Raw genomic sequence first — 12,649 nt, forward strand, 5'->3', positions numbered from 1 at the left:
AAAACTGTATCATTTTGTCAACCAGATCTCACAATCTTTTCTGATGCATGGAAACATGGTTGGGGAGCAATAGACAAAACTAATAATAATAAACCTAGTGGCCAGTGGTCTTTATCACAACAGCAATTTCATATCAATATACTTGAACTTGAGGCATGTCAGTTGGCTTTGATGCCACTTTGCAAAAATATTTGTAACAGTCATGTAAGAATTTATATGGACAATGCCACAAATTGTACATACATAAACAAGTTTGGAGGTAAGAAATCTCTATAAAACACATTAGCAAGAGAAATATGGCAGTGGTGTCAGAACAAAGATATACATTTAACAGCAGCACATATACCTGGTACACACAAAGAGAAGCTGATGAGCCGTCTAGAACATTCACAAATGATACAGAATGGTCGTTAACCCAAGATAAATTTAAGAATATTATTAAGAATTTTCCAAACCTGACAGTTGATCTCTTTGCATTTCGATTTAACCATACATTACAAAAATATGTCACAATCCAGAACCTAATGCCTTAGCATTAGATGCTTTCACATTATGTTTGCAAGATGGGTTATATTTCAGTTTTGCATCTTTCAGTCTCATCGCAAAAATACCTAAAAATATAGAGGATGACAAGGCAAAAGCTGTCATCATTTGTTAAATATGGAAAACACAAAGCTGGTGGGCAGCACTTCCTTCTTCAATTAATCAGCGGGCCATGCTTTCTTCTTCCAAAACCACAGAAAATTTCAAATGGAAGTAACCACAAATGGAAAAAAAACATAAAAACAATCATGTTCACCCATGAAGTATTACTACTACTACTACCACCAACACCACCACCACCACCATGGAATAACTTGCGTTCAGAATCCTCTAAAAGAAATACACATGTATTATAATGGTTTATTTAAGCTTTACTACATTTCTTGAGACTATCATCGTGTGTTATATTCTATCAGAACCCTTTAAAAGGTCGATCACCCTGGATTGTGTCAGCTTCATTGCATCCGTTGAAGATATCGCCTTGGCTTTATTGCGATTATAAACCTCTAAAACCTTTATTTTGTAGCAATAGAATAATAATCAACCGCTCGGTACACGCTAAAGAAGCATTCAGCAGGTGCGCGATGATGTAGTATCTTACATTTGTTACATAATAAGATAGTACAAAATACACATACTAACTTTTTACATGGTATTTGGTTCGGACAGTTGACTATGTATTTTCTAAAACTTGTCAGTGTGCTCGCGATTTCTCTTGTTGTTGATTGTCTTCTCATTCACAGTGTACCCAGGAAATCAGTTGTTGATACAATTGGACCTACACATCGGGCTGTTTGGGGACCGTGGGGTCGTGCGCAGTATTGTGCGGAAGGTACTTATGCTGCCGGATATGAAATGAAGGTATGCTCATAATCTATATTGTGAAATAATCTGATTGTTCATTTTATCCATTTAATTTGTAATTCGAATTTCCAAATTACTGGTAAGCTATCAAGCCAATGCTATTAGATGGGCGGACCGCCGAGATAAGACCAAATATGATAAAATCAGTGTAGAAACCAAACTAGATTTTGCCAATCTTTTTCAACAAATTCAGTGATTATGAACCTCTCCGCAAATGACTGATACAAATATTCAAATTGTTAGTTATTCTATCTTGATTGTAAATTATCATACGGGTCTTAGTGATTTAGAAACAATGTCTAAGTACTGCGTTATTGTCATTATATTCTAGTAGCATGATTGTGTTCAATACATTCATGTATATCAAACTGTTCAAAATAGGAAACAAATATACTGCATGCGCATCAATATCAAATGAACATTGCTATACACGGACGTTTCTTATAGTTAGATATATATAACTTATGTAAAATGAGTGCAGATTGTACATGCTGGGAGAGAAATCGAACACATGACATGGTACAAAACATAAGTTGTCAAACATTCTAGGCAGCCACAAGGGGCGTATCTCGGCTTATATTGGCTATACGCCGAATTTTGCCGAAGGGTCCCAAGAGACTTATATCAAATATAGCTCTGTGATAATACCCAGGGTTTAGGGGATATCTAAGTGATGAAATGTCATATTAATTTTACTAGTATTGTTTTATCCATAGTTGTGAAAATAACATCAAGTGTCATGTATTGAATGTTAAAGGAATTGCACGAAGTCTATCGTTCAACTTTTTAAAATGGTTAAAAATATTTACATCGTCAGGTGTCTCTATTGTAATCAAGATGGGTTTTACTTCCTTTTAAACATTTTTGTTGTTTTTCGTTCGTCTCATCATAACTTAAAATGAGATATAATCAAGGAAAATATGCTTTAAAAAGATTTGTATGACGATAAAACAAACACAACAGCTTAAATGTTTGAAGATAACAATAAGATATAGTATTTACAGCTTACGCGATCATTTAGGTCCGTTAAAATATTCTAAATGCGTCTTATTCTATACACTATTTAAAATGTACTATTATAAACTTAGAAAATATATATATAACTAGAAGGTAAATATAAAAAGGAATTCCATATGGTCCATTCCATTGTGCTACCAATGCAAAGTTGCAGGCAAGACTTAAATTTGCATATTCATGTAAATTAAATTACAAAATGTTTAGTTTTTATTTATTTGATTCTGCTGAACGCTCTATTGCATCTTTTTATCCCCTTATTTTGGCGTATCACCTTTTCATTTCAGCGCATTAACTTATCGTTTTCTTCTCGTCGCTTATGCTAGCTCTCGGTTTTGCTGTTTTGCAGAAACTTGGCTGCATTCAGTTACCCTCGAGCGGATATTTTTACAAACTGAGAGTGTACATTGCAGATTAATTATCCTTTATTATTTAATTAGAAGAGAAATAGTACCGGTAATATGTAAACTGTACAAAGATAACAAGAACAGTAAATCAAACGATTATAAATGATTAATTGTGATGCATTTCACTTTCATAGCCATCATAATAAATTTTAGATTGAGCCTATCCAAGGGCGTTATGACGATACGGCACTTAACGCAATTACGCTTGTGTGTTTGTCGCTAGAAGGAAAACACTTTGGTGGAACAATCACTTCAGCTGGTGGAATGTTTGGAGACTGGGGTGGCGCACTTATGTGTCCTGAAAATATGTTTCTAAAAGAGTTTGCGTTACAAGTTGAAGAGTTCCAACATGTGAGTTTTATTATATTACTACATTAATTTAAATAAGTATAGAATCTATTGCTTTCTGGCAGTGGACGTGATGCAGGATTTAGCGGTGATAAAGTTAAATATGTAAAGAAGAAAACTACAAACAAAGCTTTCGCTTGTATTTGACAGAACGTAACTTCTTCCATTTTTGACCGATTAAAACATGATAAATTGTTAACAATTGTTAACAAATTCGCTTCTGATATTATTGTATACTATAAATAAAGACTGACTGGTGAATGAATCTTTTAATTCTTAAAGATAAAGATTGTAAAACTAGGAGAAAATAGTTTCTTTATTTTTGAAATATTATTGCAAGAATGGGGACGACACGGCTGCGAATTATATTAAGTTCAAATGTGGACGTATGGATTCTGAGCGGTCTAGATATGAACTTGCACATGCGCCAGGATATGGGTTCTGGGGAGAAATGACTGGATGGAGTAGGGCATGTCCAACAAACTCAGCAATATGCGGCATACAGACTAGAGTGGAAGATTATCAACATAACGGAGATGACACTTCCCTTAATGATGTCAAATTCTTCTGTTGCAATGATGATTCTTGGAAATGTAAAATGTAAAAATTTAAAACTTTATTTTCATTCCTTACTGTTGTTAATTTGTTTTATTGGATTTAAAATCACACTGACACTTTAAAAGCGATTTTCCAGTTTTACTTTTGGGAGAATACATGGCGGGATTCGAATCCAAAGTGATTCAAATATATATACAGGTATAAAACATGGATAATTGAACATTCAGAATATTTTTAGATGGATAATGCTTTACAGTAATGTCATGTACATTTTACAGTAACTGTATTTTTCTTTTAAAGGCACATTATGATTGAGAAATTCAATACTTTAGAAATGTCAAACATGGGTTTAATTATGTTTTAATAATGGATTTAGATTTTAACAGCATGTTAGATGATAAACATCTCAAAAAGAAGCACTGAACATGCAGTTTTGTGTCCAAAAGGTAGCAAAATGTAAACAAAGTAGTATTTGACTTACAAACAAAATACCAATGCACTATAATTATACCGTTTGCCAACAGAGCCGCAGCTGCAAAAGGTAGTCCATGTATATGCTTTGAAAACAGTAACAAGATACCAAATTAAAGTTAAAAGTTTTTGAAAAGTAAATTGAATTGGAAGCATTTCTGAGATATAATTCGCCTTTAATTAACAGATGATATTTTAAAGCAGCACGCCTCCAGATTCATGTTAATAGTCATGAAAATTTTGGAGATGTATTAAAACATAAAATATTGTAAGCTGAACAAATAAAGTAATTTACATATTGCAATCGGCACTTACAATCAAAGAAAATTACCAAAAAGGTGTCAACATAAGCAAAAATAGCCCTTACTGTGTTAGTAACGAAGTAGAAATATGGTAATAAAAACTGCAAAATCAGTCTTAAACTGCATATAACTTGAAAAATATAACTTGGATCTGGAATGTTTACTTTTCTTAAATGTTTAGTACATTTTCCACAATATTGATTTTCTTGAAATATTTTGACTCATCTGGAGGAGTGAAGCTTTAACACTTTAGCTTTAACACTTTAACTATAATAGAACACAATTCTTTTATTTTACATGTTTAAAACAGTTATAATATTTTAAATAGTGTTCTGTGTAGTAAAATGGAAAAAAATGTTAACGATTAATTAATATTTTTAATTAAATGTTTCTTTCATTGTATTTCAGCTTGTTTTTATATATAGTTAATAATATGTTTAAAACTTTTACAAAATTGAAAATATTTTGCAGATAAAAGTAATGTTAACCATTCTTTTATAATGAGCAAAAAATCCATTCATTAATAAAATTGTAAATTCAGGTTCTTTTCATAAATTAAAATATTTCTTTCATTATGTATTTTAGCTTGTTTTTATTTTGATAGTTATTTTTTTCATGTTTGTTTTTTTTTTATCTCAATCAGTACAAGCTTAAACTGCACAATATTTATGATTCAAAACTGGCTAAATATCTATAGAACAGCTAATGTATGTAGTTAAAGTGATAATGTAACATTTGATAGAATAATTAATAAAGGAAATTTTACAATGCGTTTGTTTACATCTGGCAAAACTTAAAGAAAAACTTGTTATTTACTGATTATACAAAATGATGGGGAAAAACCATAAAAACCAATACAAATGTATTACATATTATAATACCATCTTTCAACTTGTTCAAATGATCTATGAATAGATTATAACAATTATCCTGATTAGACCTTAGGACATGTTAACAGCACTTTAATATTTGAGACATTTCTAAGATATATCTCCCACTTGTGTCACACTTTAAACATCATAGGGGTAACAAACAGCAAATGTAACATGATTAAAGTATCAAACAATAACAAAATCAGCTGTTTGTTTCCTTCTTAAGCCTGTCGAATTACTAAAATGGACTTGTCCAGCTTGTTGGAATTGTCCATTATCAATTTTGGGGAATTCAGGATGGAAAATTTAAAATGAAGCCAATTAGATTATATATAGACCCTTAGGTCAGACTACATGGTAGTGCAGACTGGCCGTGTTAAATCACCCATGGCAAAGACTATTTGCTTTTTACTCAAACAGACTGGAGGGTAAGGGTTTATAATTAATAAATGATATATAAATGTTTTAATCTTATGATATATACAGTACTACTGAATTTACTCTTGGAAAAATCAACTTTGAAAGTCGAGCAAGAGTTACGAACTTTATCATAATATGATAAGATGTGCAAAACTTCTCAAGAATAAAACTCTTCTATATTTATAGATATCAATTATTTGAAGGACCATTAAGCAACGTTTGATATATTTAAAATTTAACTGTCAACTTAAATTTTGAAGAAAAAACCTTAAAATATTGTGTTCTTTTTCCCCTGAATAGAATTGCAAAGAACTGCAAACGCATGCCTTCATGAAAATTTAAGCACTAGAAAAAAAGTAAGCCTGAAGTTCACAACTCAGACTGGTGTAGAAATAATTATATCTGGTGTATACAAAGTTATTACATTTCCACACCACGTAACCGTTGATATAAGGACCAATGAGATTAATGATAATTTGTGCATGTAACATTAACATAATGATAGTCTATATACGCATATTCTTTATAGTCCATATAGTCTTTAATATTTACAAATTCATTCCTTTAAATTTTGAAAAATTATACAGTATTATGATACCAATATCTAGCAAAGAATTTAACTTTGTTGTGCTCAAAGGTTTCATTTGTTCTTAAAAAACTTATAATAATCTTAATATGAATATTTGTGTTTTTTAACAAAAGGTGTTATTCTTTTTTCAGTTATTAAACTTTCAGAAAGTTAAAGTCAAATGAGTATATTTACTGCTGATTCAACAAAATTTCTATTTTGTACTCCCTGTGAAGCTTAATCTATAATACATTTCCAATATTGCAGAACTTTCATCAAACAACTTAATTCTTACAAAAAACCGACATTAATAATAAAATGTTCCAAACAGAATACACTGGAATGCTTTATATTACAGAAAGATTGAAATATATGTTTAACACAGCAAACAGTTCTTTATACAAAAGATTCACTGTGGGTTGTGACAGCTTCACTCCATTCCTTCAGGCTATCACCGTGGGTTTTATTGCGATAAGAACCATTTAAAAGGCATATCACCATGGGTTATGTCAGCTTTACTGCATTCTTTGAGGCTATAACCGTCAACTAACTTGAGATCTGAACCACTAAAAGGCCTTCACCCTTGGTTGTGTCAGATTCACAGCATTTGTTGAGACTGTTACCATGGGTTAACTTGCATTCAGAACTATCTAAAAGGCTTATTACTGTTGGTTGTGTAAGCTTCGCTGCATTCCTTGAGGTTCCGTCGGTTTTATTGTGATCAGAACATTCTAAAAGGCCTATCCCCGTGAGTTCTGTAGGCTTCACTAAAGTCGTTGAGCCTATCACCACGGGTATGGGATCAGAGCCTTCTTAAAAGCCTATCACCATGATATGAGTCTGTAAATGTTTTCCTTAAGGCTATCACCGTGGGTTTAATTGCGGTCAGAACCCTCCAAAATGTCTATAACCGTTGGTTGTGTCAGCTTTACTGCATTCCTAGAGGCTATAACCGTCGACTCACTTGCAATCTGATTCCTCTAAAAGGCCTATCACCGTGGGTTGTGTCAGAACCACTGAATTCGTTGATGCTATAAACGTGGGTTTTATTGCAATTAGAAACCTCTAAATGGACTATCACCATGGTTTGTGTGTAAGCTCACTGCATTCCTTGACGCTAGAGAGTTCATCGAAATAAAACCAGCAGTCATTCTATCGCTGAATACTGTAAAGCTCACAGAACTCACGATGATAGGCGTTTTGGAAATTCTTATCGCAATATAATGTTTTTGAAGAATATTGCAAGTTTTAACAATATACTACTATCTGTGCCATTTATTAACATATAAAGTCAATGTGTGTAATTCGGTGAATCTGAGCAAAGTTTTGCAAGTTTATTCATCAAGTTCAAATCGAAGAAACCACTAATGAAAAATAATAAAAACAAGCATGTTCATACGTTCACCCATGAAGCTCGTACTATTACAACTACTAGTAATACTGCTGCTGCTGTTGTAACTGTTACTGCTACTGCTACTGCTCCTGCTACTGCTACTTTTAATACTACTACTGCTGCTGCTGCTGCTGCTGCTGCTGCTACTGCTGCTACTGCAGTAGCAGTAGCAGTAGCAGTAGCAGTAGTAGTAGCCGATGCCGTAGCCGTAGCAGCAGCAGAGGCAGCAGCAGAATAAGTAGAAGTAGTACGAGGAGGATGAGAAAGAGGAGGTTGAGCAGCAGCAGCAGTAAAAGTATATAGTATAGTTATTTTTTTTATTATTTTATTTCTTTTATTTGCCGAATTTAATGATTGATGCATTTGTTTTGTTTACTGGGACCAGTGACAACATTGGCATTGATATGCAGGTTAAAAGTTGAAACTCACTTGTATCTTGTACTCTTAGCATTTCTTAAAAAAAAACATTATATTGCGTAAAGAACCCCTCAAAACGCATATCATTGTTCTGTTAGCTTTACTGAATTCAGCGAGGATATGACTGCTGGCTTCATTTCGATATGAACGTTCTTGCGTCAAGGAATGCTGTAAAGCTGACACAACCAACGGTGATATGCCCTTGAGAGGGTTCAGAACGCAATATAATACACTATGATTGCCTCAAGAAATGCAGCAAAGCCGACACAAACCCAGGGTGATGTGCCCTTGATGGGGTTCCGAACCCAAAATAATAGACGTTGATTGCCTCAAGGAATGCAGTTAAGCTGACACAACCCTCGGTGATGCTCGCTTAAGGGGTTTCCGAACGCAATACAATAGACGTTGATTGCCTCAAGGAATGCAGTAAAGCTGACACAACCCACGGATATATGCTCTCTAGAGGGTTCCGAACGCAATATAATACACATTCATCGCCTCAAGGAATGCAGTAAAGCTGACACAACCCGAGGTGATATGCCCTTAAGATGCTTCCGAACGCAATATGTTACAGGTTGATTGCCTCAAGGAATGCAGTAAAGCTGACGAAACCAAATATGATGTGCCCTTAAGAGAGTTCCGAACGCAATATAATACACGTTGATAGTAGTAGTAGTAGTAGTAGTAGTGGTAGTGGTAGTGGTGGTGGTGGTGGTGGTGGTGGTGATGGTGGTGGTGGTGGTGGTGGCGGTGGCGGTGGCGGTGGCGGCGGCTACTATTGCAGTTTTATTATCCAAGTTAGCTTTTACATTTTGTATTGGGGATGTGAATACTCTTCAGGAGTGACGATATCTGTGTTTTATGTGAAACTTATATACTACATAAATCAGGGAATTAAAGATGTCTTTGAGGTAATAATTGGAGGTCACTGTCACTATACAAGGTGATAATAATTGGAGGTCACTGTCGCTATATAAGGCGATAATAATTGAAGATCACTGTCGCTATACAAGGTGATAATAATTGGAGGTCACTGTCACTAAACAAGGTGATAATATTTTGTAAGTCACTGTCACTATACAAGGTGATAACAATTGGAAGTCACTGTCACTATACAAGGTAATAATGATTGGAAGTCACTGTCACTTTACAAGGTGATAATAATTGGAGGTCACTGTCACTATGCAAGGTTATAATAGTTGAAGGTCACTGTCGTTATATGAAGTAATAATAATTTGAGGTCACTGTCGCTATACAATGTGATAATAATTGGAGGTCACTGTCACTTTAAAGGGTGATAATAATTGGAGGTCACTGTCATTATGCAAGGTGATAATAATTCGAGGTCACTGTCGCTATATAAGGTGATAATAATTGGAAGTCACTGTCACAATACAAGGTGATAAAAAATTGGAGGTCACAGTCATTATACAAGGTGATAATATTGGGAAGTCTCTGTCACTTTACAAGATGATAATATTAGGAGGTCACTGTCGCTTTACAAGGTGATATTAATTAGAAGTCACTGTCACTATACAAGGTGATAAGAATTGAAGGTCACTGTCGATATATAAGGTGATAATAATTGAAGGTCACTGTCGCTATACAAGGTGATAATAATTGGAGGTCACTGTCACTATACAAGAAGATTATAATTGGAAGTCACTATACAAGGTGATAATGATTGGAAGTCACTGTCACTGTACAAGGTGATAATAATTGGATGTCACTGTCACTATGCAATGTTATAATAATTGAAGGTCACTGTCGCTATATAAGGTGATAATAATTGGAGGTCACTTTCGCTATACAAGGTGATAATAATTGGAGGTCACTGTCACTTTACATGGTGATAATAATTGGAGGTCACTGTCATCATGCAAGTTTATAATAATTAGAGGTCACTGTCGCTATATAAGCTGATAATAATTGGAAGAAACTGTCACTATACAAGGTGATAATAATTGGAGATCACTGTCACTATACAATGTGATAATATTTGGAAGTCACTGTCACTTTACAAGGTGATAATAATTGGAGGTCGCTGTCGCTTTACAAGGTGATAATAATTAGAGGTCACTGTAAGTATACCAGGTGATAAGAATTGGAGGTCACTGTCGATATATAAGGTGATAATATTTGGAGGTCACTGTCACTATACAAGGTGATAATATTTGGAAGTCACTGTCACTATACAAGTTGATCATGCTTGGAAGTCACCGTCACTGTACAAGGTGATAATAATTGAAAGTCATTATCTCTTTACAAGGTGATAATAATTGGAGGTCACTGTCAGTATGAAAGATGATAATATTTGAAGGTCACTGTCACTATACAAGGTGATAATAATTGGTGGTAACTGTCGGTTTACAAGGTAATACTATTTGGAGGTCACTGTGACTTTACAAGGTGTTAATAATTGGAGATTACCGTCGCTATATAAGGTGATAAGAATTGGAGGTCACTGTCACTATACAAGGTGATAATAATTGGAAGTCACTGTCACTATACAAGATGATTATAATTGGAAGTCACTGTCACTTTACAAGGTGCTAATAATTGGAGATCACTGTCACTATGCAAGGTGATAATAATTGAAGGTCACTGTCGCTATATAAGGTGAAAATAATTGGAGGTCACCGTCGCTATACAAGGTGATAATAATTGGAGGTCACTGTCACTATACAAGGTGATTCTATTTGGAAGTCACTGTCAATTTATAAGGTGATAATAATTGGAGATCTCTGTAGCTATATAAGGTGATAATAATTGGAGGTCACTGTCGCTATGCAAGATGATAATGAATTGGAGGTCACTGTCACTATACAAGGTGATAATAATTGGAGGTCACTGTCACTATACAAGGTGATAATAATTGAAGGTCACTGTCACTTTACAAGATGTTAATAATTGGAGGTTACTGTCACTATATAAGGTGATAATAATTGGAGGTTACTGTCGCTATACAATGTGATAATAATTGGTGGTCATTGTAACTATACAAGGTGATAATAATTGGAAGTCACTGTCACTTTACAACGTGATAATAATTGGAAGTCACTGTTACTAAACAAGGTGATAATAATTGGGAGTCACTGTGCAAGGCCATTAACTCTGACATGAATTTTGACTGAATTATTATTCTTTGATAGAAGAAATATTCTGATTGAAGTTTTGTAGAGAAGATAAAAAATATTATATTAGTCTTATTTTTATTTGATACTAAGTACATGTCTTTTTGATTATTATTGTAAGCAACTTACCAAGACATATCATATCTTTTGCATTAATTTCGACATAACAACTGTTTTCTAAAATCTAGAAATAGAGTTCAAAAATATTAACTAGAATCTTAATTTGTATGCTCTAAATAGCAGAGTTAGTGCAGTGTTACATGACAGATACTGTCTTAAACATGAATTGTAATATGTTGGACATTTTCTTATCATTATTAGGGTTTTGACGAGGTTAATGAGCGGTGGACGCCTGTTGACTTCAAACCACATGCAATGCACCACTGTGGGTTCGAATTCCGACAGGGACATTTGATTCTCTCATGTGTGGAAGCTATCCAGCTAGCTCACGGAACGTCGGTGGTTCTACTCGGGGTGCCCGTTCGTGCCTTAAACAATGCACGGAAGGGCATCTGAAGTCTTCCTCCACCAATAAAGCTGGAACGTTGCCATATGACCTGTACTGTGTCGGTGTGACGTAAAACCCAATTAAACAAACAAACAAGGTTAATTAGCATTATTGATTATTTAAAGCATAACTCCATCTGAAAAAAGAGAAATTTCCAAAGAAATTGTTCATATCATATTTAAACATTGCCTGTCACGTCAACATAGTCAATGAATTCCTTATTTTGTTGAAAGTTGAACAACTTTGGTAATCCCCCTAAAGTAAAACTAGAAAATCGCCTTTAAATTGTCTGTGTCATTTAAAATAAAAAAACAACAAATGAACAAACGTAAGAAATGAAAATAAAGTTTTAAATTTTTACATTTTACATTTCTAGGAATCATCATTGCAACAGAAGAATTTGACATCATTAAGCGAAGTGGCATCTCTGGTATACTGATAGTCCTCCACCCTAGTCTGTTTGCCGCATATTGGGGATTTTGTGGGACATACCCTACTCCATCCAGTTATTTCTGCACAGAACCCACGTCCTGGCCCATGCACAAGTTCGTAGATGACCGCTCAGGATCCATATGTCCACATTTGAACTTAATATAATTAGCAGCCGTGTCTTCCCCATCCTTGCGATAATTTATCAAAAATAAAGAAACTATTTTCTCCTAGTTTTACATTCCTTATCTTTAAGAATTAAACAATACATTCACAAGTCAGTCTTTATTTAGAGTATGTAGTTGTAAAAATAAATCGAATTTATCTTAAATGTATAGTGTTCTAATAATGTTAACATAGTGTTAAGATATACATAGGACGATATTTCAATGAGAGATATA

The 12,649-nt window shown here is 34.0% G+C and overlaps 1 protein-coding gene across 1 annotated transcript; it reads left to right on the top strand.

The window, feature by feature from the left end:
• The first annotated feature begins 1,107 nt into the window (after positions 1-1,107).
• LOC132723506 (vitelline membrane outer layer protein 1-like) lies at positions 1,108-4,760 on the top strand. Its single transcript, XM_060708232.1, has 3 exons — positions 1,108-1,404; positions 2,982-3,179; positions 3,517-4,760. The coding sequence occupies exons 1-3, from the start codon at positions 1,219-1,221 to the stop codon at positions 3,778-3,780; spliced, it is 648 nt and encodes a 215-aa protein (XP_060564215.1). The 5' UTR covers positions 1,108-1,218; the 3' UTR covers positions 3,781-4,760.
• The last annotated feature ends 7,889 nt before the right edge of the window (positions 4,761-12,649 follow it).

The sequence above is a fragment of the Ruditapes philippinarum genome, unplaced genomic scaffold, assembly GCF_026571515.1.
Source record: "Ruditapes philippinarum isolate M1 unplaced genomic scaffold, ASM2657151v2 ctg4087_1_1_1_1, whole genome shotgun sequence".
Taxonomy (NCBI): domain Eukaryota; kingdom Metazoa; phylum Mollusca; class Bivalvia; order Venerida; family Veneridae; genus Ruditapes; species Ruditapes philippinarum.

Bases quoted from the DNA above. Each gene is read 5' to 3' on its own strand.
- LOC132723506 (XM_060708232.1), top strand. From the start codon at position 1,219: ATGTATTTTCTAAAACTTGTCAGTGTGCTCGCGATTTCTCTTGTTGTT. The intron at 1,405-2,981 runs GTATGCTCATAA...AATAAATTTTAG, and splicing joins CTGCCGGATATGAAATGAAG to ATTGAGCCTATCCAAGGGCG. The intron at 3,180-3,516 runs GTGAGTTTTATT...TATTATTGCAAG, and splicing joins AAGTTGAAGAGTTCCAACAT to AATGGGGACGACACGGCTGC.